The sequence below is a fragment of the Melospiza georgiana genome, chromosome 11 (genome assembly GCF_028018845.1).
Source record: "Melospiza georgiana isolate bMelGeo1 chromosome 11, bMelGeo1.pri, whole genome shotgun sequence".
NCBI lineage: Eukaryota > Metazoa > Chordata > Aves > Passeriformes > Passerellidae > Melospiza > Melospiza georgiana.
Genome location: NC_080440.1, coordinates 4846360 through 4867560, shown reverse-complemented (window position 1 = coordinate 4867560; position 21201 = coordinate 4846360). Strand labels below are relative to the sequence as shown.

The window sequence follows — 21201 nt, the reverse complement described above, 5'->3', positions numbered from 1 at the left end:
GAAGAATGAGGAGAGCTCAAGGCTGAGAAACAAACCCCAACCTTCTGTGGCCATGTCAGAGCCAAAGCCTGAGGGGATTCCATAGCAGTTCATTTATTTCAGGCAAAAATCCCAATCCATGAGAAATGTGTGTTCAGAGGAGGGGAAGTAAGAGCTCAATTTAAGGCAAACACTGCAAATTGAAACAATTATTCAGTGTTGAAGTCAAATATTTTACCCTTCTGAGCACATAAAGCTCTCAAGGATAACATTTTCTTCAGTTTATCTCCTTAAAAAAAATCAGGATTAAGAGATATGCTAAAGCCTGAGTTATCTCATTAATGGTACTGGTAAGATTAACAGCAAGAATTAAATAATTCCATTATTACTTAATGGCCTTTAAAAATGTATTGCCTTAATATTTATAATCAGACCCTTTAAGATTAATAATGCTGACTTGCCACCTCCCCATCACAAGCCATTTCTCACACTTACCCACCTTCCACAGAACCCTCCAAAGAAAAAAACTGAAATTTTTACATCTGACAAATTCTGAAGTAAAAAGGAAAGAAACCACATGCATCCATAAATTATTTTTTTTATTCCGAATCCAGCTCTTGGTTTACGTTGCACAGGAAACACAGGCAATCCCAAAAGCATTCAGGACTTGCAACATTACACAAAGTCCCAAAAGTGAATTCATCACACTGATGCCAAGCTGACCCTTAGACTCTAAACTTGGGTAAATTTTAGAAAATCAGAAGTAGCAAGGAACAAGATTCCCAAGGTCTGTTAGGAAAACTTAACCCAGAGCTATATCCTGCCTGAAGTCTCATGGATTCCCTCAAATTCCAACTTCCAGACAGACCCAAGATGGTCCAGATGCTCTTCAAGCCACAATCCAGATTTCTGCTGTTGCCCAAACTCCCTCAGGATTTACTGGCAAAACCCAAAAATCCAACCAAACCTCCTTCTTCTGCCAAGAAAATTTTGTGCTATTTGAAAAATTAATCAACACAAACAGTCTTTTCATCCTAGCAATATTAAACCATAAAGGCTGAATAACATGTTGGCCATCAATGTTGACCCTGCACTCAAATCTGCTGAAGCTGGTGAATGTTGGCAGGATATTTTGCCCTTGGATGAGGTCCCTGCAGCCTCTCCTCCACACATATGTTCAACCATTTGTTTCAGCGATGATCTGAAAGAGCAGCTCCTCATTAGCTGCTCCTGTGCAGACCCCAGCACTCACCCACTGCCTTCAGCAGCATCACCTGCACCACAGGAACTTAAATACACACAAATGTTTTCACAAACCAAGCTTCAAACGCCCAGCACTAAAGCCAGCAGTGCAGGATGGCAGCAATGGCAGCATCACCTCTCAGTGATTTTCAGGTAAATAAACCTGAATGTCACTTTGGACTTCAGAACATCAGCCTGTCATGGCAGGAGAAAGCAGAGACACGTGGCTCCATACAATTAACAGTATTTAAAACATTTGCCTCTAAAACCTGGCAAACTACCAAAAATTTTACACTCTTTTTTAATTAAAAAGCTTTTTATTAAAAAAAATTATGTGCACAGTTCATAATTAAATGTCTTCTTTCCTTTGACTTGGTTTCATTCAAACACAGACATTTTACTGGCTTAAGTTTTATACAAATCCCACAAGCTAAAAACCCCAACAGACACATACAAATACAGGAGATGGTATTGCTCAAGGGATTTTTTTTTCCCCCCCACCTCATATTAAGAAGTGCAATTTTGCTTCTATGGTCCTTTAAAGTGAAACAAGTTTTTCCCCTCAGTAAAACAACACTCTCCAGGAAGAATTGCACCACATACACAAAATAAAAGAAGGTCTCAGCTCTGCCCAGCTTCCCCATGCACTGACTCAGGTCTGAGAGATCCATATGAAAATTGTGCTTACAGTAACTCATCCCCAGCAGCACAGACAGGGCAGTAAATGCACCCACAGCCTGTGAAATTGCTGGGGAAGGGAAGTCAATACCAGCCACAATTAGAGCAGTGAAATGTTTGTATTTACCAGAACTCTCCTGCTTTTCCATACAAATGTGTGCCTGCCCTGAGCCACCTGAACTGTGTGGCTGAAATGGAAGTCCAGCATGGGGATACAGTCCCCAAAAATCCATAATTTAAACACAGGACTCTAAGGTTTTATCTCAAAGAACTCAATCTTCTAGACATCCTTCTGCCCCCACTTAAGACAAAAGAACTGCTACCTTTATTTTCCTCTCTTGAACATCTCAGCTCCAGGGGGAATTTCAAAAAGAACTCAGCTTTGGTTTAATATTCCCTTCACTGAAAACAGTGAACTGTGCTACTGGCTTTGGAAAGATTTCATTTAAAAAGTTTTCTGGATTAATTCCTCAACATTTTGAGGAAACAAGAATATTAAAAATTAGGCTTTTAGTGACTCCAAGAACAAGGTTCCTCATCAGTTCCTCTCCTTCCAGCTGCAGCTGAAAGACACTCTACACATTCTATCATTTGTCCTTAAAAAAACTAGAAGGCCATTCCCTTTAGAATCCTCAAAAAAAAAAAAAAATCAAGTTTCATTCCAATTTGCTCAAGTTCTCCAATGCAGAGTGCTGGTTTTTGTGAAAAAGGAAATACTCAGATCGCCTGAAATTTTCAGTACTCACTTAGGAAAATATTTACCTGCTCTGAGACAGAAAACTGACTGAGCCTACTGTGCAGACTTCTTGTATTGAAGCATTTATAACTACAGGGACAAGAGTCAAAGTTTATATTTAAATGCAAAATCATAAGAACGTGCTCGCTAATGTGAAAATGTTTCTAAATTTAAAGCAGAAGTTTGCAGTGTCCGCTGACCCTGGACCTACCCCAGAAAACCTGAAATGGGTGGACATATCTTGGTATAAAGAGCATTTCAGAATCTGGAATGAAAAAATGCAGTGCAAATAACCAGAAATAGTCTGAAAAATAAGTTTTACATATAAAAACCTCCCAGATTAGAAAGGAATTACAAAGTAGAGGTATGGTGCTAAGAAGTTGTCTGGCAATGAACAATGGGTTATTTCCCTCACAGGGGGAAATTTATTTTTTTATGGGCATGTAGTGACAGGACAGGGGGAAATGGCTTCAAACTGACAGGGAGTGGGTTTAGATTGGATACAAGGGATAAATTCTTCTAAATAAAGCCCCCTCAAGGGCTGTGAGGATGGTGATGCCCTGGCACAGGGTGCCCAGAGAAGCTGTGGCTGCCCCTGGCAGTGCCCAAGGATAGTTTGGACAGGGCTTGGAGCAGCCTGGGACAGTGGAAGGTGTCCCTGCCCATGGCAGGGGTGGAATGAGATTGTCTTTAAAATCCCTTCCAACCCAGGCCACTTTGTAATTAATTAAAAACAGTATTTCAGTCAGAAGTCTAATTTAGAATTCATCGTGTTTTACCCTAAATGGCCACTTTGAATGCTGTGAAACATGATTTGCAGCCAGAAGCACCAAGTACATAAATTCTTCCACATCAAAGGAGTAGTTTGTAAATTTTGGATGTTCTCCCAGTGTTGGGTGGTGTCCCTAGGAAAACAAGATAAGGACTATTAGACAAAAAGATCAATACATCTTCCATTCAAAAAAGCAAGAAAAAAATTGAGGATCTGCCATTTTAATTTATTATTTCTGATCCACTGATCTGCTCTGAGGCAAAAGATTCAGCAAAGGAACTGCATAACAGCCATGCTATGAATGGTTCATGGCCAATTAATTTCATTTCTCTTCTTCCCTCAACCATTAATATCAAATGATTTCTTAATCTGACCAGGGAAGCTATTTTGGCCTAAAGAATGAATATCATATTTCAAATACCAGAACACAGGTAGGTGAAGCAGGAGAGCTGCGAATTCCTTCAGCTCCAGCACTCACCCTTCCAGTGTGGCCACCATTACCTGATCCTGAGGGAATACTTTGCTCCTTTTCCTCCAGGTGATGTAATGGATGCCCCTCAGCCTTGCCAAATCCAGGTAACAACGCTCATCTTCACAATTGTATCTAGGGACAGGCAGAAAAAACTTATTTACCTACAGAGATTGTGCTGAAGTTACCAGGGTGAAACAGGAAAAAACTGAAATGTTGTCCAGTTGTAAGGGACCAAAACCATAGAGAAATTCTGAAACAGCAGCAAGGGCTGCTTCTGCTGTCCAGATGTGGCCTTGGAGGCAGCTGGAGCCACATCTGCACATCAGACATGTCCCTGTCCAGCTGCAGCAGCTCCTGGACACGTGAAAAACAACCCCTGAGTTTCTGAGCTTCTTTGGAGAATGGACAAAAAACATTCTGAGCCAAGCCTATGCTGCAAAACACCAGTCCTGCAGAGTTTCCCAGGATGGGGAATTCAGAGCCCTTCTAAGAAGCATTCTGGATTTCTGCTTTGTTCTGTAGATTGGAGTGTCTGCTGACTCCCCTACTTTGTGATAAAACATGTTTTAAAAGGAAGCTACAAGAGAAATGTAGGCAAAACACAACACAAAACTGACCTTGGCCAGCTGGTGCTCATGTCCTGAGCAGAAAAAGGAGGATATAAAAACCTCCAGGGGGGTGCTAGCACATATCAATTCATATCAATAATAGCCCTGCACATGCACATAATCAGCTCACCTGCATCACTAAAACATCCTTAGATCTCAGACTGACCAGGCAGAGCCTGAGCAATGAGGTTTTCTCATTGTTTGCCATTTCCCCATTATATTTATGCCATGGAAGATTAAGAAATCACAGGCTAAGCCTGTATGATATAATTACACTGGATTTTATAGTGAAAGCTTCCTCTGTTCTGATCCCCAGGAGAAGAGGCTGCCAAATATGAAATCTAAACAAGGCTGCAAGACAAACACTGGTGGTCAAATACCAGGAAGGGAGAGGCTTCATTGGCACACAGCAACAAACAGGAGCAGTTGTGTGTGAAATGGAGGGGGAAGGACAGACAGACAGACTTACAGCTCAAAGACAACAGCCCAGTCTGGCAGAAAGAGCAGGTGGGTCAGGCCAGCTCCATGAATCCCAATGAAAATATCAGAGTTGTGGGTGATTCTCAATTGCTCAGAAAATTCAAGCTCCCTGCAGACAACACAACAAAAGTGGTTAATAAAAAACAAACAAAAAAAAAGGTGATGTGGCAGCTCTATCCACCCCAGCAGAACATGGGGAAAGCACAAAAGTGGCTGAAGGGAATAATGGGGGAGAGAACTGATTTTTCAAGGAACAAAACTATGGATCACAAGTGCTGCAGCCAGCAGTAACTCAGCATGAAATGAAAGGAAATGCAGGCAGGTTTCAAAACATCACAAGAATTTGTTTCAAAAATACTTTGGTCAACTTAAAAGTTTTTGAAAGTTTAAGGGTTTTTCTTTTTACTTGCCTTTTAAAAAAATGCATCACTTAAAAAAAAAAAAAAAACACAAAACTAAGAACAAAATACCCCAAACAAAACCTAAGAACCCAGCATAAAATACCTGTTTCTGAACTGCACTCAGTGTAATGTAAAATACGCAAATAAACATCCTCCCCTGTCTCTGTTTAGTCAAGAACATGGATATATTAATGCTGGTTTTTTTTTAAATCTTCCTACATCATTCAGGACAGCTCCAGGTGGAGCTGCTGCCATCTGGGACAAGAATTCATTGTTTGGGAACTTTTCCATCAGTCCATTTTTTCCAGGCACAGTGCCTGCTACACCTGGCACCACAAACTGACCTCAGGTGGTGTCCTCAGGGGCCACCAGAGCAGCAAATAATCAGAGTTATTATTGATTACCAAACTAAGGCTCATAAAAAATAAGACACTGACATCACAGAAGAGAAACCTCTGCTCACACAGTTATTGCAGAGCAAAATGGTGATGGGAACACAGCTGGCTTTGGGAGAAGGAGCAAAAGGGATTTCCAGCCTTGTTCATTGTTCATTCAGCTTTAACCCGAGCCTGCTAACCCTAACTAGTGCATTATGGAGTGGGTGTGCTCCACCAGCTCACCCAACAATTCCCTTCCCAGGGCTGGGGTTTGGCCAGGTTACCCTGGGACAGACACAGGCAGAGGAGCTCCCTCACAGCACCTCCTCACCAACTCACTTGTACTTGTAGTCCACCACCCTGACCTCCAGCGTTGACACTGTCTTCAAAGCATTCACAAGCTGGGGAGAACAATAAAAACACAAGGATTTGGTCTCCTCCCTCAGTTAATTGCTCCCTTGCACTCCTGACCTGGTAAAGATAAAACCAACTTCTACTGGTTTTATCTCCTTCATAAAACCAACGTCTTTGCCATTTTACCAGAACACAGACTATGTGCAGCAGTGGAGGCATCAGCTGAGGACAGCCAGCAGAAAAAGCACAAATCCTTTGCTCTGTCTGCTCTGCCACTGAGCTGCTGCATCTCACCAGCCTCAGTTTCTCCCTACATAAGGTGGGGATGATAATCCCAATTCATTTTTGTCAGGCTCTAACAGTAAAGAATGAAAGCAGGTATGAAAACTTTAAATAATACAATTTTACCATTAAAAAAATCTTTTACACAAGTCCATAAAGTTGCATGATTCAAAACCATAAATCAATATGAAAATTCATTATGTTCTGAGTGCACAAACAAGGGCTTGTGCTTTTCAATCTGCAGGCATTACAAAGGGTTTTGTTAGACTTCAACACTGGAGATGCTATAAATAAAAGGAATAATTTGAAAGTGAAATAATTTCATTTTATCAGAGGATCTGCAGTGTCTGTTTGCTCAGAGGAAATACTTTTAGTATTACATTTGTAGTCTTCCACTGGATCTTTAGAAAGGGCAGCAAGGTTCAGTGTCTGGGGTACAGAAATTGAGACTGCCTAGAAGACATTTCAGAACAAATTAATATAAACATTGGACATATTTATCCAAGATTTGCCAGAAAATAGATGTCTTGGCTGTACCTGAACAAAAAAATCAACCCAATAAAGTAAAATTTAACTTCTAATAAATATTTTTTAAATATACAAAGAGCCACACCTCATTCTGGTTTAATATTTTCCGGTAATCCGTGCTGCGGGTGAGGATGGTGACTCGAATTTTCCCATCCTAAAAAGAAAGAAGCAGCAGTGTATTAGCTAAGAGGCAGCCCTCACAAGAAAAACAATCCCAAACTCTTCCATTATTACTTCTGGCAATTATTTGAGCAACTAAATATGCTCCTTCCACATGTAATGGCATAACCACCTTAAAATGCACATTGTATTTTCTGACAGATTCAAAGCATCAAAAACTTTGCGAAATTTGGATTATTAACCAAGAACTAAATATTTTCTGAAATATTTCTTCTATTCAGTACAAAAGAGCCTTTGTATTACACATTATCTGGCAGTTTTTGAAAGCGGGAAAGCAGCTTTCTGGATGGCTTGTGCACAAGTTCCTTGGGGAAAAAAAAATTTTTTACTTCTCTAACAGCTCCTCCTTTTACCTCTTTTAATTAATTGGACTCACAGGGGCGAGCGCTCCAAGTGGAATAAAGAGATTTAACTGCATGGCTCCCATTAGTGTCAGCAGGAGAAGCATAACTAAATGCCTGTGCAGAGCTCTGAATGTGCCCTCAGCAATAATTTGTGGGCCTCTCTCCAGCAGAGAGTTCAGCCAGCCCAGAGCTGCCCTGGCCACCAAGGCAACGTGCAGAAACCATCAGGGTGAGCAGGAGGGAAGCCCAGAGCAGCCAGATGGTGCTGGGCAAGCATGGAACGAGCAGGTTCCTGTGTTTGCAGCTCTGATCCCAGCTCAGCAGCATGGAAGGAGCAGGTTCCTGTGTTTGCAGCTCTGATCCCAGCTCAGCAGCATGGAAGGAGCGGGTTCCTGTGTTTGCAGCTCTGATCCCAGCTCAGCAGCATGGAAGGAGCAGGTTCCTGTGTGTGCAGCTCTGACCCCAGCTCAGCAGCATGGAAGGAGCAGGTTCCTGTGTGTGCAGCTCTGATCCCAGCTCAGCAGCATCCTTGATAAAGGGCAAGCTCTGCTCTGCTCTGGGATTCCCATTGCTGCTCTGTGGAATTTGTGTCTGATTTAACTAGGAAGGACACAAAGGCCTCCAGCACAGGGAATGGACACAGGGATGAGACCCTAAGGCTGGAAGGAGAATGCTCCAAAGCCTGTCCTACAGAAATAAGACATAAGGGCAACTCCCACAAACATACACAAATGTTCTCTGAAGGTTTTTACAGGGAAAACCCGAACCCTAAACATCACAGGAAAGGACAAAAAGCTCACAGGTACACCCCCATTCCCCACTGGGCTCAGTTTGCCACTGCTGTTCTCTGGCAAGAGCCACCATCTCCACACTGCAGCTGCTTTATGCAGTTATCACACCTTGGGTCCTTCCTGGGTGATATTTAATCTGTGCAGCACATGCTGAGAAAAGGCTCTGAACAGCCCCGTGCCGTGGCAGCCAGAGATCTGAAATTAAAAAAGGAACTGTTAATACACAGGGTTATTTCACTCAGAAAACTGAGCTTTGTGATCAGGTTTTTAACATTCTAGTGGAACAAAAGCCCAGTATCATGCACTGTGCTATTCACTGCAGCACAAGTGGCACTTTCATTTAGAAGGAAATGTAACTCCAGTGCTAGAGCCTGAGTGTGTGAGCTAATGCCCTCAGGGACGTCTGACTGTGCTGAAGCTCTTGTGCTCTGCAAAAATACCAGTTAGCTCACAGTGCCCACCCATTCAAGGGGAATAATTTGCACCTCCTGAGCTGTGACACAGGAGACTGCACACAACCAGCTGGAATAACTTTAAATTCCCAATCTTTAGGGAAGATCATTCCATTTGGAGCTGGAACGTTCACTGCAGTGTATTTCATTATATTGGAGGGGTTTCCCAGCTCAGATGGGGAGGGGGGGAGGGAGGGAGGGAGGGAGGGAGGGATGGATGGATGGATGGATGGATGGATGGATGGATGGATGGATGGATGGAGGCACTCACCAGAGGGGTGTTATAGAACAATCCATACCGCATCCGAGGCAGCAGAGAGAACACGGCTTCCTTGAAGCACACCTGCAAGGGGATCACCAGGAGTTACACCCACTGCTCCTCCCCAGCCCATTCCCTGCCAGCCCTGCTCCCAACGAGGCAGCAATCACTGCTCCTGCCAAGCACAGCCTGGCTTGCTGGCTGTGCCAAGGAACAGAACAAAGATCCCCAAGGAGCTCTCCTTTGGGATATAAAAGTGTGGGAAGAGGTGATGAAAGCACCCCCAGGCAGAACAAACATGGACTAAAGAGAGGGAAACCAGTTAGGAAGTTTAGACTAGATTGAGGAGGCTGAAATTAGCTCTGAATAGATGCAATTTTTTTTTTTTGTGTAAATTTTTTTACATGATAAGCAGCAGGAATGCCAAGAGTTACAAGGGGAAAGAAACACCTCAGGAGGAATCAGAAGACTTCAGAAAGACCATTTGAAAACCCTTAACTTCAGTTGGGAGTCCTGCAGAAGGACACAAAAGTTAGGTCCATCTATATAAAGGACAGACACATCACAGAATCAGGTTACAGTTCTGTCTCTTGTTTCTAAGGTAGAATACTCGTATTACATAAATTAAACATTAATAGAAAAGTATTAATGCTTTCCTCTGGAACACCCATAACTGCAAGAAGCTTGAGATGTTGTCATGTCTGCTCCCTAGTGACTATGAATTAAAACAAAATATAGAATTCCATACCCTTTTAGAGTCAAAAGTTTTCAAGTGAATTATTTCATAGTCAGTAAATGCCTTCCATGTCTCACTGAACAGGTCACCGTAGCCATATGAGCTCTAGGAGGAAAGTAAAAAAAATCAAGGGTACAACAATTACAAAAATGCATATTAGAACCTCTCTTCATAATTTACAGGTCCTGTATATGAGTTTTAATACAGTTAATATGTGCAACACCACCACAGGACTCAAGGCAGCCTAGCACAGAACACAGATATTCCACAGCATCAAACTCTGTGTTTGCACTGGCAGGTAACTCAAATTACCTCTCAGGTGGTTAATTTTTAATAAAAACTTCTACAAATTAGCAAACTAGACAATTTCTTCAGTAGCAGATTATAATTTCTGAGTTAGGAGTGAGAATTACTTTTCCCAGAGTCAACAGAACACAAGTTAAATTTGAAGCAACACAAACACAGAGCTGGTAGGAGGCCTGAATCTCAACTCCTGAGATTAAAAAAAAAAATAAAACACCTGGGAATTCAAGTGCAGCACTGAAGTTTGAGGTAACAAGTCATAACAAGCTTGTTTTGCATTTGCCTGTTGGGGGATTGTCACTTGCATGTGGCACAGGTATCACAAACTGATGGCCATGATCTGATTTGGTGGAAGGAACACCTGGGGGTTTCCATACAGAGCAGTAAAATATTTCATTCTGTGGGGAGCTTTTAAAGAGCCATCAGCAGGGGCCCCTGCCTTCCATCTGTCACCTTTCCTGCCCATCCCAGGGCTCAGTCACCACCTCTGGCTCTTGCAATGCAATTAAATGTGCCCTCATTAGCCCTGGTGCAGGTTCTCACTGAAGATTCCTTTCAGCTCTGGGGCCAGCTCAGGCTGCTTGGAAAGTTGTGTGGAAACATTCTAAATATGAAATTTGAAAACGGGACTGCAAATGATAGCAGGAGAGAAGAGATATTTGGTGAAATGTAAAAGAATCTAAAGGGCACCAGATTTCCTTTGGTTCCAGAGACCTTCCTTGTGCTCTGCCATTAGTTATTAATAAATTTCACAATCCAGACTCCCTTCTGGCCATGGAGAAGTGATGAAAGCGCCACTCTCTAACCCTCTGCTCTCCTTAAAAGTGCTTTATAAACATTTCTTCCCTGCGTTCACAGTGAACTGCGCACCAACACCCAGTGGAATTCCTACTCATTTTCTGCTTTGTTTAACCTACATCTAAGGGCAATGCTCTTTAATAAGAACAGTAGGTAGGAAGTATGGCCAAATCTAATTACATCAAGTTAAAAAAAAAATAAAAGAGAGAATGAATAATAAGCCCAAGTGCACCTTTTGATGAGCACAGACAGTTCATCAGCAGTTGACTGGTGCCATCACCTGGTTTTACATAGCAATGAACTCCAGCTGCCTGAGCAGGTGATGCTCATTTAAATTGATTAATTGTGGCACTGCTTTGAATGGCACAGCTGAAAGAGTTATTTGATTCTGCTGATATAAGACAAAGAGCTGCTTTTCAAAGTAATTTGCAATGCTGTCTGACACCTGATCTTGTCAGAGAGCCACCAGAGCTGGATTAACAGGTCCTGTGCAATACCTAGAGAGCTCACTCATCTGAGAGATGGCACTGATTTTAGTTTTAAAATACAATAGAATTAGAAAAAAACCAGTTTCTTCTAGTCAAACAGGTTTCTCATAAATCAGCAAGCAGGGGATATTTGCAGTTCTCTATTGAAGTTTAGTTGTCCTGGCAGTAAATGCTCAGAGAGAAAACTAAACAATTTATGATCACAAAATGGGTGTGGGACAGTGACATATTCAAGAACTGTTATTTCTAGACCTAATTATGCACTTTATCTGGCATATTACAAATTGTCCCATTAGTTTAATACTCTCCTACACAACTTAAATACTGTCCAATAAAACTAATATTACTCAAACACAGTCATGGTTTCAACTCAGCAGCACAGCAGAAACAGCCCCACTTAAAAATTTGTTTTATGTTATCATGGCAATGTGAGAGGTGATTGAGGAAAGTAACTGTAAGAAGGCTACTTAAAGGAATTAAATATTAAACTCTGTTTTTATATATAAGGATTTCATTTAACTGTTTTCTTTGCTAGAAGCTGCACATTACTGATTTACAAACATGCAAGACTGCATTTCTTTTTAAATATAGAAAAAACAGTTGAGCAAACCTACTTCAATATTCCAAGACAAAAAAAAAACCACAGAAACCAGTTAAAACTTCAAATGCTACAGACTAGAAATATTGATCAGATTATTTTTGAGGCCACACCAAAAAAAAAGGTATAACTATGTGCTAGCATAGCTGAGCATTCCAACAGCACATGGTTTATCATAGAAAGTCTGTTCTCTAACTATTCTCTAATACACCTGCATTAAAAGGATCCAGAAATTTATCAGTTCCACGTGGCTGTGGCCACAAGAGAGCTGAGGATTGGCTACCAAAACCTTCAGAGCCTCTATAAAGCAGAACTACAACCCATCAGAAATATGTTAAAAGCAGAGCAGACTTACAGTGTCCCACATGACTATGTTGACATCAGTACTGAAGGAATTATTGATATGCTGGGTAATGTAAAGATTGACAAAGTCACAGAAGTGATGGTACATATTAACACCTGGAAAAGAAAGAATTGTTAGCAAAACGCTGCATTACTTGCTCTATTTTTACTAGTTTATGCAGGTTAGCATCCTGCATTTTATATTAGCTTCCCCTGCTTCTGACCCTTTGAATCCTCCTAATATACCCTAAAAAAGAACATCTAAAAGGAAGTAATCAAGGAAAGAAATATGAGGTAAAATGTGTTTAAAAAAAAAAAAAAAAAAAAAAAAACAGAGTTAGAAGAGTGACCAAAAGAAAGAATAAGATGAGCTTCATGTGCTGTTTCTCTTTACAGTCTGCAGCTGAAGGATGTGAAAGGATCTCCTGCTTTAACACTGCCCAGTCAGGCACAGGGAAAATGAGAAGTGGCCTTAGGACAGCTCTGGTTCTGCTTTAGTGGGGCTGGGGGAAGCTCTGGGACCACAGGACAAACTTGCACTTTCACACCAGCCCAAGCCATCCCTCAGGTGCTCTCTTGTTCATTCTTGGTGCACAAAAATGTCCATGAAACAGAGGAGAAACAAAAAAATAAACCAAAGATACCAATTACCTGCATCTAATTTCATGAAATATGTTGGCTTTTCAATAACAATGTCACACTTCCCATCCTCTAGAGGCCTGAAGTCTAGTGCAGTGAATGTCTGGAGTTCTGCAAACCTAGAGAGATTCAATCACACGGAATATGCTTTGACATCAACACTCTTAAACCAATGTACTTCCCATGTCTCAGATTTAGCAACTGTCCTTCCAGTCCATTTCAGTTAACAGGACTGCTGGAAACTGACGGAGTCTGACAATTAAAATTATGTGAAATTATAATGGAATGTTCTTCAGGGCTTCTAGAGGTTAAACACTGCCTTTGATCTCAGGAGTGAGCAGCACCTTTGATCTCCAAATCAAGGCAGCAGGGATGTAACAAAGAGCCTCAGAACCTGGATCTCAACTTGATCTGCCTTGCCAGAGACACTCCAGTGAGATTTCCATGCTTTGGTTGGAATAATGAATGTAGAGGCAGTATTTATTGTTCCTGCATCTAAACAAGGATGAGCAGCTGTGATGACAATAGCAGGTAGAGGAGAAAATCCTCCTCTGCAGCAGTTCTTGATTTAAATTAAACATCAATGAAAAATAGAGGAAGAAAAAGAAAATACAAGCAAAGCATGAGAATGAATTATTATAAGGATCTTAATGGCTCCAGTTCCTCCATCAATTAACTGGCAAGGCAGCTTTGAAGTGCTAAAATGCAAACTGTGATGCTCTGCACTTCCTACTCAGCCTGTGGACTCAGCCCACCTCACATTCCCAGCCCAGGGAACCCCAGCACACATCCCCATCATCCTCACCAAGGGGAAGGGAGCCCCAGCACATCCCCATCATCCTCACCAAGGGATGGGGAACCCCAGCACATCCCCATCACCCTCACCAAGGGTTGGGGAACCCCAGCACATCCCCATCATCCTCACCAAGGGATGGGGAACCCCAGCACATCCCCATCACCCTCACCAAGGGTTGGGGAACCCCAGCACATCCCCATCATCCTCACCAAGGGATGGGGAACCCCAGCCCATCCCCATCATCCTCACCAAGGGCTGTGGGAACCCCAGCACACATCCCCATTATCCTCACCAAGGGCTGTGGGAACCCCAGCACATCCCCAGCACCCTCACCAAGGGATGGGGAACCCCAGCACACATCCCCATCATCCTCACCAAGGGCTGTGGGAACACAAGGGCATCTCAGCAGAAAACAATCACCCCTTCCACACCCAGATCAGGGACAGCATCAGCACCTGGCCCAGAAAACACCTGAACTTACAACTTACAACAAGTTACAACTCCCTATTGCAAGGTGCTTTCACATCTTTTGCTGCTGCAAGTGAGGCAGGACACAATTACACACAGTGTGGCTCAGACTGTCTGCAGAGATGTAATTGCCAGAGGTTTCCAATGTCAGCTCTCAAACTGACCCCAAAAGGAGCAAGCCTTTCCTCAGTATGAAATCCCCTACACACAGCTGGTAATGCCAATGATAAAAATAAAAGTAATTAGCAAATTAACTTGGAAGCAGCCTTGAGAAGAGATTCTTACCAAGACTGCAGAGGGCTCTTGCGTTGACCTTCAGCCAAAAATGCCTGAACATCGAGGGTACAATGACCACCAATTTCTCCCTTCTGGAAAAAGTCTTCTTTGAATCTAATGCAAATTAGAAAAAGCCCATCAGCCTTTGTGCAACAGTGCCCTGCAATCTCAATTACACACTCAAGCCAGTGCTGCTTAGTCTCAGTTCAGCAAGGCACTTCGCACATATTTAAACCTTGAGTGTTTTCCTCAGTGTAAATCAAGAACTTCCCACAACCCCCAAATAACCATAGTGGTGTCCTCAAAGGTGTAGGCATCATCTTAGAAAGCAGCACTAATCACCCAGAATGTTATTAAGAATTATTTACAGATACCCACATAAGTAATTTAATCAAATTTTGTTTCATTACAGTGATGCTTCACAGGACCATCACTGGTTGGAGATTTTGTTTGTTTTTAACAATTTCTTACTGAAATTTACCTCAGATTCACAACCCACTTTGCTACCCAAGGGTCTTACATGACATATGAAGAGTAAGATGTAAGAACAAGTTTCATGAAAACAAGTTGCCAGGTAAAGGAATTGCCTAAATTAGTTTTCAGGACAGGCTGTGATGATGACAAAACCCATTCTGAAGGGTAATATCAGTCATGAACCAGATCAAGACACTGACTTCAAACACAAGTCAGAGTCCAAAACCACTGGCATGGTTTTTTCATCCAGTTTCCAATTTGTGGCTTTTTAATTTGAGATGTGGAAGATCAGGGTTCAGATCTCTCCTCAGTCACTCAGTATCTCAAAATGCAGCTCCTGGATCTGCTATAAGGGCACAGGAAATGTCTTGGTTCCTCAGACAAAAGCAATTGTATTTTGCACATCATCTGATCAAGGAAGGACATGGCTGAAGACACAGAAACATGTTCTCTTCTCTCAGGGAGGATTTCAATCACCCATCATCATTCCATAGAAGTGAGAACTTGGGTTTTTACACCACCACCAGCAGCAGCCAGCAATGAAGAGGGGCAAACCTTTACAGGGCTTCAGCAGCAAGCCTCTGATCAGCACTGAAACTGCTGGCAGTAAGAAGTAAAACAAGTAAAACCCCTAGCAACAAGGAAACCAGCTTTTTAAACCAATTCTCAAATGCTTTTCCCTGCTATAACCCAGGCAAATCAGGGACCTGTCGTGGTTTCTCTTCACAGCTCGTAAATCAATGTACAGGTTTGTTGCTCTGCAGTGCTGAAGGTACTGGGAGCAGGTCAGAGATGAATCCCCCTGTTAAGAACAAGTAGAATCCTGTCAACGACAAAAATTATTTTTAAAAACAAGCGCAAAGCATCAGATCTGTCAGAAATACCTACTGTTGCTGCAGGCTTGCAGTGGGTTTTCACTTCACTGAGCCTCTCCTGAACATACCCAAAGTCTGCTTGTTTCCAGAATATCTGCTGGGCTGTCTCAATGTCACTTGCCCTGGTGTGTGAAGGAAAGAGGAAACAAACCGAGGTTGCTCAATTCTAGTAATAACTTCAACAGATCACATTTTTCCACTGAAAGTGGAACAGAGGAACCAGCCAGTTACTTTATTGGCATTTAAGATGCCAAAACAGGAAGCACTTATCAGCTGCATGTAAGAGAAAACATCAATGACAATTTAATTTAAAGCTATTCTCCCCTAAAAGGGTACACATTTTTTTCTACATTTTTTCCTCTGTTTTTAAAGCTAAGAAAGGAAATACAGCTATTTTAGGACTCTGAATTCAAGGCTACATCAGAATAATGAAAACATTCTGGCAGGAAGCATTTCTAGCAGTATTTTCTTCCTTAAAAAGTTAAATTGTTAAAACCATGTTGAAAGGCTCATTATGCATAAATACACACATTATATATATATACACACACAGGTGTCCACAAAAAAAATCACACTTTAAATATTACAATAATGCTTGCTTCACTACTGTATCAATGTGAGCACTACACTATTTTTTTGCCACAATGTACAGTAGATATTTAAAATTAAACTTACCACCCAGTTTCAACATAATCACACACTGGGTAACTGAACCTGTTCTCTGATCTGCAAGATTTCTCATAACCCCAGCAGGATTTTAGTTTCTTCAAGTGTTTCTGCAACACAGAATGACTGAATCAGGTTTTGCAACAGGAAAATGGGAAATGACTTAAGTAAGCTGTTAGCTTTTAAATGACATCTTGCTCATAAATCTCACATAAAAGGCTTTTGGTTTGGTCTGTTTTCAAACAGAGTTTGAGAAACAACACCCAGATTCCTCATGCACAGCACAGGCTCCAAAGTGGTCACACATGCACATCAATGTCACTCTTGTCTTTTATAGGTTCTAAGACAAATCCTTTCCCTGACTAATTGGCAAGGAAACCAATTAACCACCATCTTTAACTGCTGCAACAAATCACCCCAACAGGGCATTTGAACAAACAAACAGGAAAAAGGAAACTTACTTTATATGGGCAAAGAGGGTCCTGCTTGCAGATGTCAGCAACATGCTGGTTATTGTGCAGAAAGTAGGGGATGTGCTCATCTGGCAAGTTGATGGCTTTGTAGCTGTACAATGGCTCTTCCTGGATGTTTGGGAATTCAGTAGGATTTTCAGCTTGGGAATTAGCCAGGATTTCGTGCAGTAGCAATCCAAACACGAGCAACATAAACATGGCAACCTGCGAGTTCTGTGCTTTATAAATAAAACAGAAAACAAAAAAGAAATTAACATATCTGCAGCATTTCAAGCACACAGGACAAAATTCAGTCAGAGTCAGACATACAGTCAAAGAATTTGTACTTGCATTTCTGGGGTGGTTTCTTTTTCCTGTGAAGACCAAACTTTCACTGAGAGGCCAGACTGCTCAACCTCAGGATTATCTTTGAATCATTAGTCATTGAGTGTTATTATGCACTACAAACTCCCAGTCAAGCTAAAATGGGTGTGTTTACTTTAGCTAAATGCCAAGGGATCCTGAGAGTTCAGTGTGGAAACCAAGTATAGAGCATGTAATATCCAGTGAGAAGGGGGAAAAAGTGCAAGAGCTGGGGGGAGGGGTGAGAAAAGAAGGATTTTTAGTTTTAAAATAAGTATGAAAAAAACACATTCTCCATTTTGAACTAATAATTGGCTGATGGAAAAATAGGCAGACACAAATAGAGGGTCACAGCTAAGTCTTACAGGATGCCTGTTTTTAGGGCTTAACATCATGTTAAAGAAACTTGACTACAGAGTATATTCTATATATAATTTTATACATAATAGAAGTGTATTTATATATATACACATGTACACATACACAGGCCCACACATCTGTGTACCCTAAAGCTGATTGCATTCCTTCCTGCTAACACAACCTTCTCATCTAACACCTCTGCTTTGAGCCATTAAACTTTCAGAGAAAATATATGGCTTGTATCTAAACTCCACCTTTTTTGGCGTTATAATTTGCTAAAATTTGCATGCTTGCTTTCAAGTGAAGCCTTTAGCAAAATTCCTGCGATACAAGCAGTTTTACCTGTTTGGTTTGAGAGGAACCGCTTCAGCTTTCCCAGGTACAGAAACCTAGAGCGGGGGAGGAAAGTGGAGTTGGGTACGTCCTGAAAAAGGAGATTTGCTCAGTGTCCTGCTCCTGGGGACAATTCCCAGCAATGAGAGCAGCTGGCACGGCCCGGGCACGGCGCTGACCCGGCTCTCGGGTCCTTTCCCCGCACACAGCCGGGGCTCGGGCTGTTTCACACGCATCCCCTCTCCCATCACCAACCCGGCCGTGGCCCCAAAACACGCGGCCCTTCCCCACCCCTGGGGCTGTCACTCGGGGAAGGTGCCCGGCATCCTGAGCCAGGCCGTGCTGGGTTCTGTGATAGACCCAGGACCAGACCCAGACCTGGCCCGGTCGGACCTGCTGCCTGACCCACGTTTGTCACACCCGCGCCGGACCCGGCACCGCCGCCCCGCCTTGCGCTCCCCGGCACAGCATCGCATCGCACCGCGTGTTTCACCGCGTGTTTCACCGCGTATCTCACCGGGTGTTTATCTCCCCGAGTGTCTCAGCCCCGCGGGCCCCGAGGAGCCCCGCGGCCCACGGGACCGGCCGCTGCTCCTGTTGGGCGCTCGCCGCCGGCCTCAATCCTCATGTCCGGGGGCAGCGCTCGGTGCGGCCCCGCCGGGCTCCGAGCGGGTGCGAGGGAGGAGCGGACGGCAGCGCCGGGCCCGCCCCGCCCGGGGCAGGGAGGCAGCGAGGGAAGGAGGGAAGGGAGGTAGGGAGGGAAGGAGGAGCCGCGGGCCGGGGCGGAGGCGCAGCGCCGGGCGCGGCTCGGGCTCGGCTCGGCTCGGCTCGGCTCAGGTGGGCCCGCAGTGAGGGCACCTGCCCGCGGGGAGCAGCGGCGGAGCAGCCGCTCCTTCCTTCTGCTGCCGGAAATTAAGCGCTGCCGGCCGGGGAGCGGCGAGCGCAGGATGCGGAGGGAAAGGGCCTTTTCCTGCCGCGGCCCGGCAGGAAGCGCAGGCTCCGGCGCCCCATTGTTGCGGGCGTCCCCCCGAGCCCGGGCCGGCAGCAGCGGGGCCGGGCGAGGCTCGGCGGCGCCTCCCCGCTGCCCCTGGCACACGGCAGCGCCCTGCCCCTGCCCGCACCCCCACCTGACCCAATTCCCGCAGTGACGAGCGCCGGGGGAGGCACAGGCGCCGACACCCAAGAGCTTTGAATCCTCCCCACAGCCCACACCTCCTCTCCCCTCGCTGCCAGGTGGGAAACGAGGAACAAACGCTCGGCCCGAGCCAGGAAACCGAGAGAACGCGGCGCTGACCCCGCAGGGACACCGCTTACCTGAATAAAGGAAATTAGTCTGGATTTCACATCATCCACAACCCCATCGCTGCGGTGCATTTAGAAATAAAGCAGCCCCTCGTAGATAAATACCCACGGTACCGCAAGACTTCTACTGCCATCTGTACCTGTAGTTAACTATATCTGGTATCTTCTACCTTAAGTAATATTTTCCTTTCACAGCACTAGGTTCACACCCATCCACCCATCCTCCCCAGAATTAAGTCATTTCTCAAAGAGAACCAGAGCACACTGGTTAGCAGAAAATTTTATTTTATGCTGGCCCGTGCTTTATACAGTTTATACATATTTTACAACTAGAAACCAAAGGGTTCAATTTCACTGTGATAACCATTTCACCTCTTATTAAGGATCATTATAGCCCTTAGTAAAATGTAAGCACATAAATTACAACATGGAGCAGGAAAAAAAAAAAAACTAACCCTTCTTTCATGTGAATTTGACATGGGATTTTGAACACGAGCTCCTAAGGGAAGTGAGTACCAGAGTAATCTATTCCACATCCACAGAGGCCTTTCCATCAGCAATTCAGCTCCCTCTGAACACTACACTGAGTAACCTTTAAATAACATTTTTAATACTTGCTTATCCAGTGAAAATGAGAGCTAAATTAGTTACTTTCAAAAGGATGTTCTAAAATAATAAATCTAGACAAAAGTGAGTACAAGAATTCTACCCTAATTCCTTTCATTTTGCACATTACTCTTCTAGGCAATCTCAGTAAGAGCATTGAATTGTGTTCAAGCAGACATTAATGTTTCTTCAAAACAAGCATACAGTTAGATCAAAGATGAGCAAACCAGGATATTTCAAAGTCTATGTTACCTTCCAACAGCCACTTTGTTTTCTAAGGCTTTGATGATTAAGACACAGAAGGCCATCTGATTCTCAGGTGATATTAAAGATTGCACTACAAGGGAATATAGAATCCAAAAATAATCAATACAAATATTTACATCTACTTTAATAAGATTTAAAAATCTAATACCTTTTGTGTTTTTACATCTAAAACAGTTAATGCTGATTGCATGTTAAAATTTCCCTTTTACCTAAGCTCTTGTAAACAAGATAGCCCAAGACATACTCAGAACTGTCAGTCCTTCAGGACTACAAAATAATTTATTTTTCTTTGCTGCATTTGTCTGCCAAGATCATAAAAAAAGGTGAAAACCAGGAAGTTATTGATTAGCTGTAGTAGACAAAACAGAATTTCTAATCTTTGACCATCACAAAGAGTTGTTTTCTTAAGAAAAGGCTCAACTAACCCTTGTACATCATAATTCTAAATCAGTAAAATTCCAGCAAGTGTTTTAATAGGGACTGATTTTTGCTTAGGTTTGATTGGTCTAGGGTTTTCCAGAAACTTAGAGCAACCAAACATGCTTTAATATGAAGGCAAAGTGTTAAATTCTGAGGTTTTTAGAAGAAAAATCATACCACCATGGTTTCCAAAACTGAAATGAAGACAAGAGGGTAATTCCCTCCCACCTCCCAATGAAAAAAAAAAATAAAAGGAAGGGGAAAAAGTATTTTTTATTAAAGCAGTTAGAAATTTCTATGACAGATGGGGAGTTACAACAAATTTAAGTGTTCTGGCTCTATGGTTTTAATGAAATCCTCACAGAGTAACTGCCTGAATCTCAAATCAGACTGGGATTTTCCATGAACGCTCCCTTGCTTGTGTATTTATTCATTGAAGAATAAATCCTATTCTCCCATTGAGGAATAAATCCTTAACACCCATAGTAAAATCATATTACCAAGAGGCATTTCTGCAGAAGCAACTCCTCATCCTTCACATCTTTTGTGTGTCAGGCCACCAAATACACAAGCAGGGAAAGAGTTCCCAAATTACAACATGCACTGGTCTGGGAAAAAAAAAACCTCTCCCAACAGAGGCACTGGTGTGATAAGCAAAGAATTTCAACTGCCCAGTATTTCACACGAGTAGGTTCTGAGATGCA

At 42.9% G+C, this 21201-nt stretch overlaps 1 protein-coding gene across 5 annotated transcripts; it reads right to left on the bottom strand.

The window, feature by feature from the left end:
- Nucleotides 1-589: 589 nt before the first annotated feature.
- On the bottom strand, nucleotides 590-18614 carry EOGT (EGF domain specific O-linked N-acetylglucosamine transferase). Of its 5 annotated transcripts, none has more exons than XM_058032246.1 (17): nucleotides 18408-18614; nucleotides 17912-17958; nucleotides 16856-17085; nucleotides 16404-16504; nucleotides 15742-15850; nucleotides 15561-15655; nucleotides 14389-14493; nucleotides 12852-12958; nucleotides 12214-12317; nucleotides 9684-9776; nucleotides 8948-9019; nucleotides 8333-8419; nucleotides 6995-7063; nucleotides 6085-6146; nucleotides 4957-5076; nucleotides 3909-4011; nucleotides 590-3540 (listed from the first exon to the last, which is right to left on the bottom strand). In XM_058032246.1, the coding sequence occupies exons 3-17, from the start codon at nucleotides 17063-17065 to the stop codon at nucleotides 3394-3396; spliced, it is 1584 nt and encodes a 527-aa protein (XP_057888229.1). In that variant the 5' UTR covers nucleotides 17066-17085; nucleotides 17912-17958; nucleotides 18408-18614; the 3' UTR covers nucleotides 590-3393. The 5 variants fall into 5 exon arrangements, with proteins under 5 accessions (XP_057888229.1, XP_057888228.1, XP_057888230.1 ...); XM_058032245.1 differs by having other exon boundaries at nucleotides 18420-18614; XM_058032247.1 differs by having other exon boundaries at nucleotides 16856-17080; nucleotides 18420-18614.
- Nucleotides 18615-21201: the final 2587 nt, after the last annotated feature.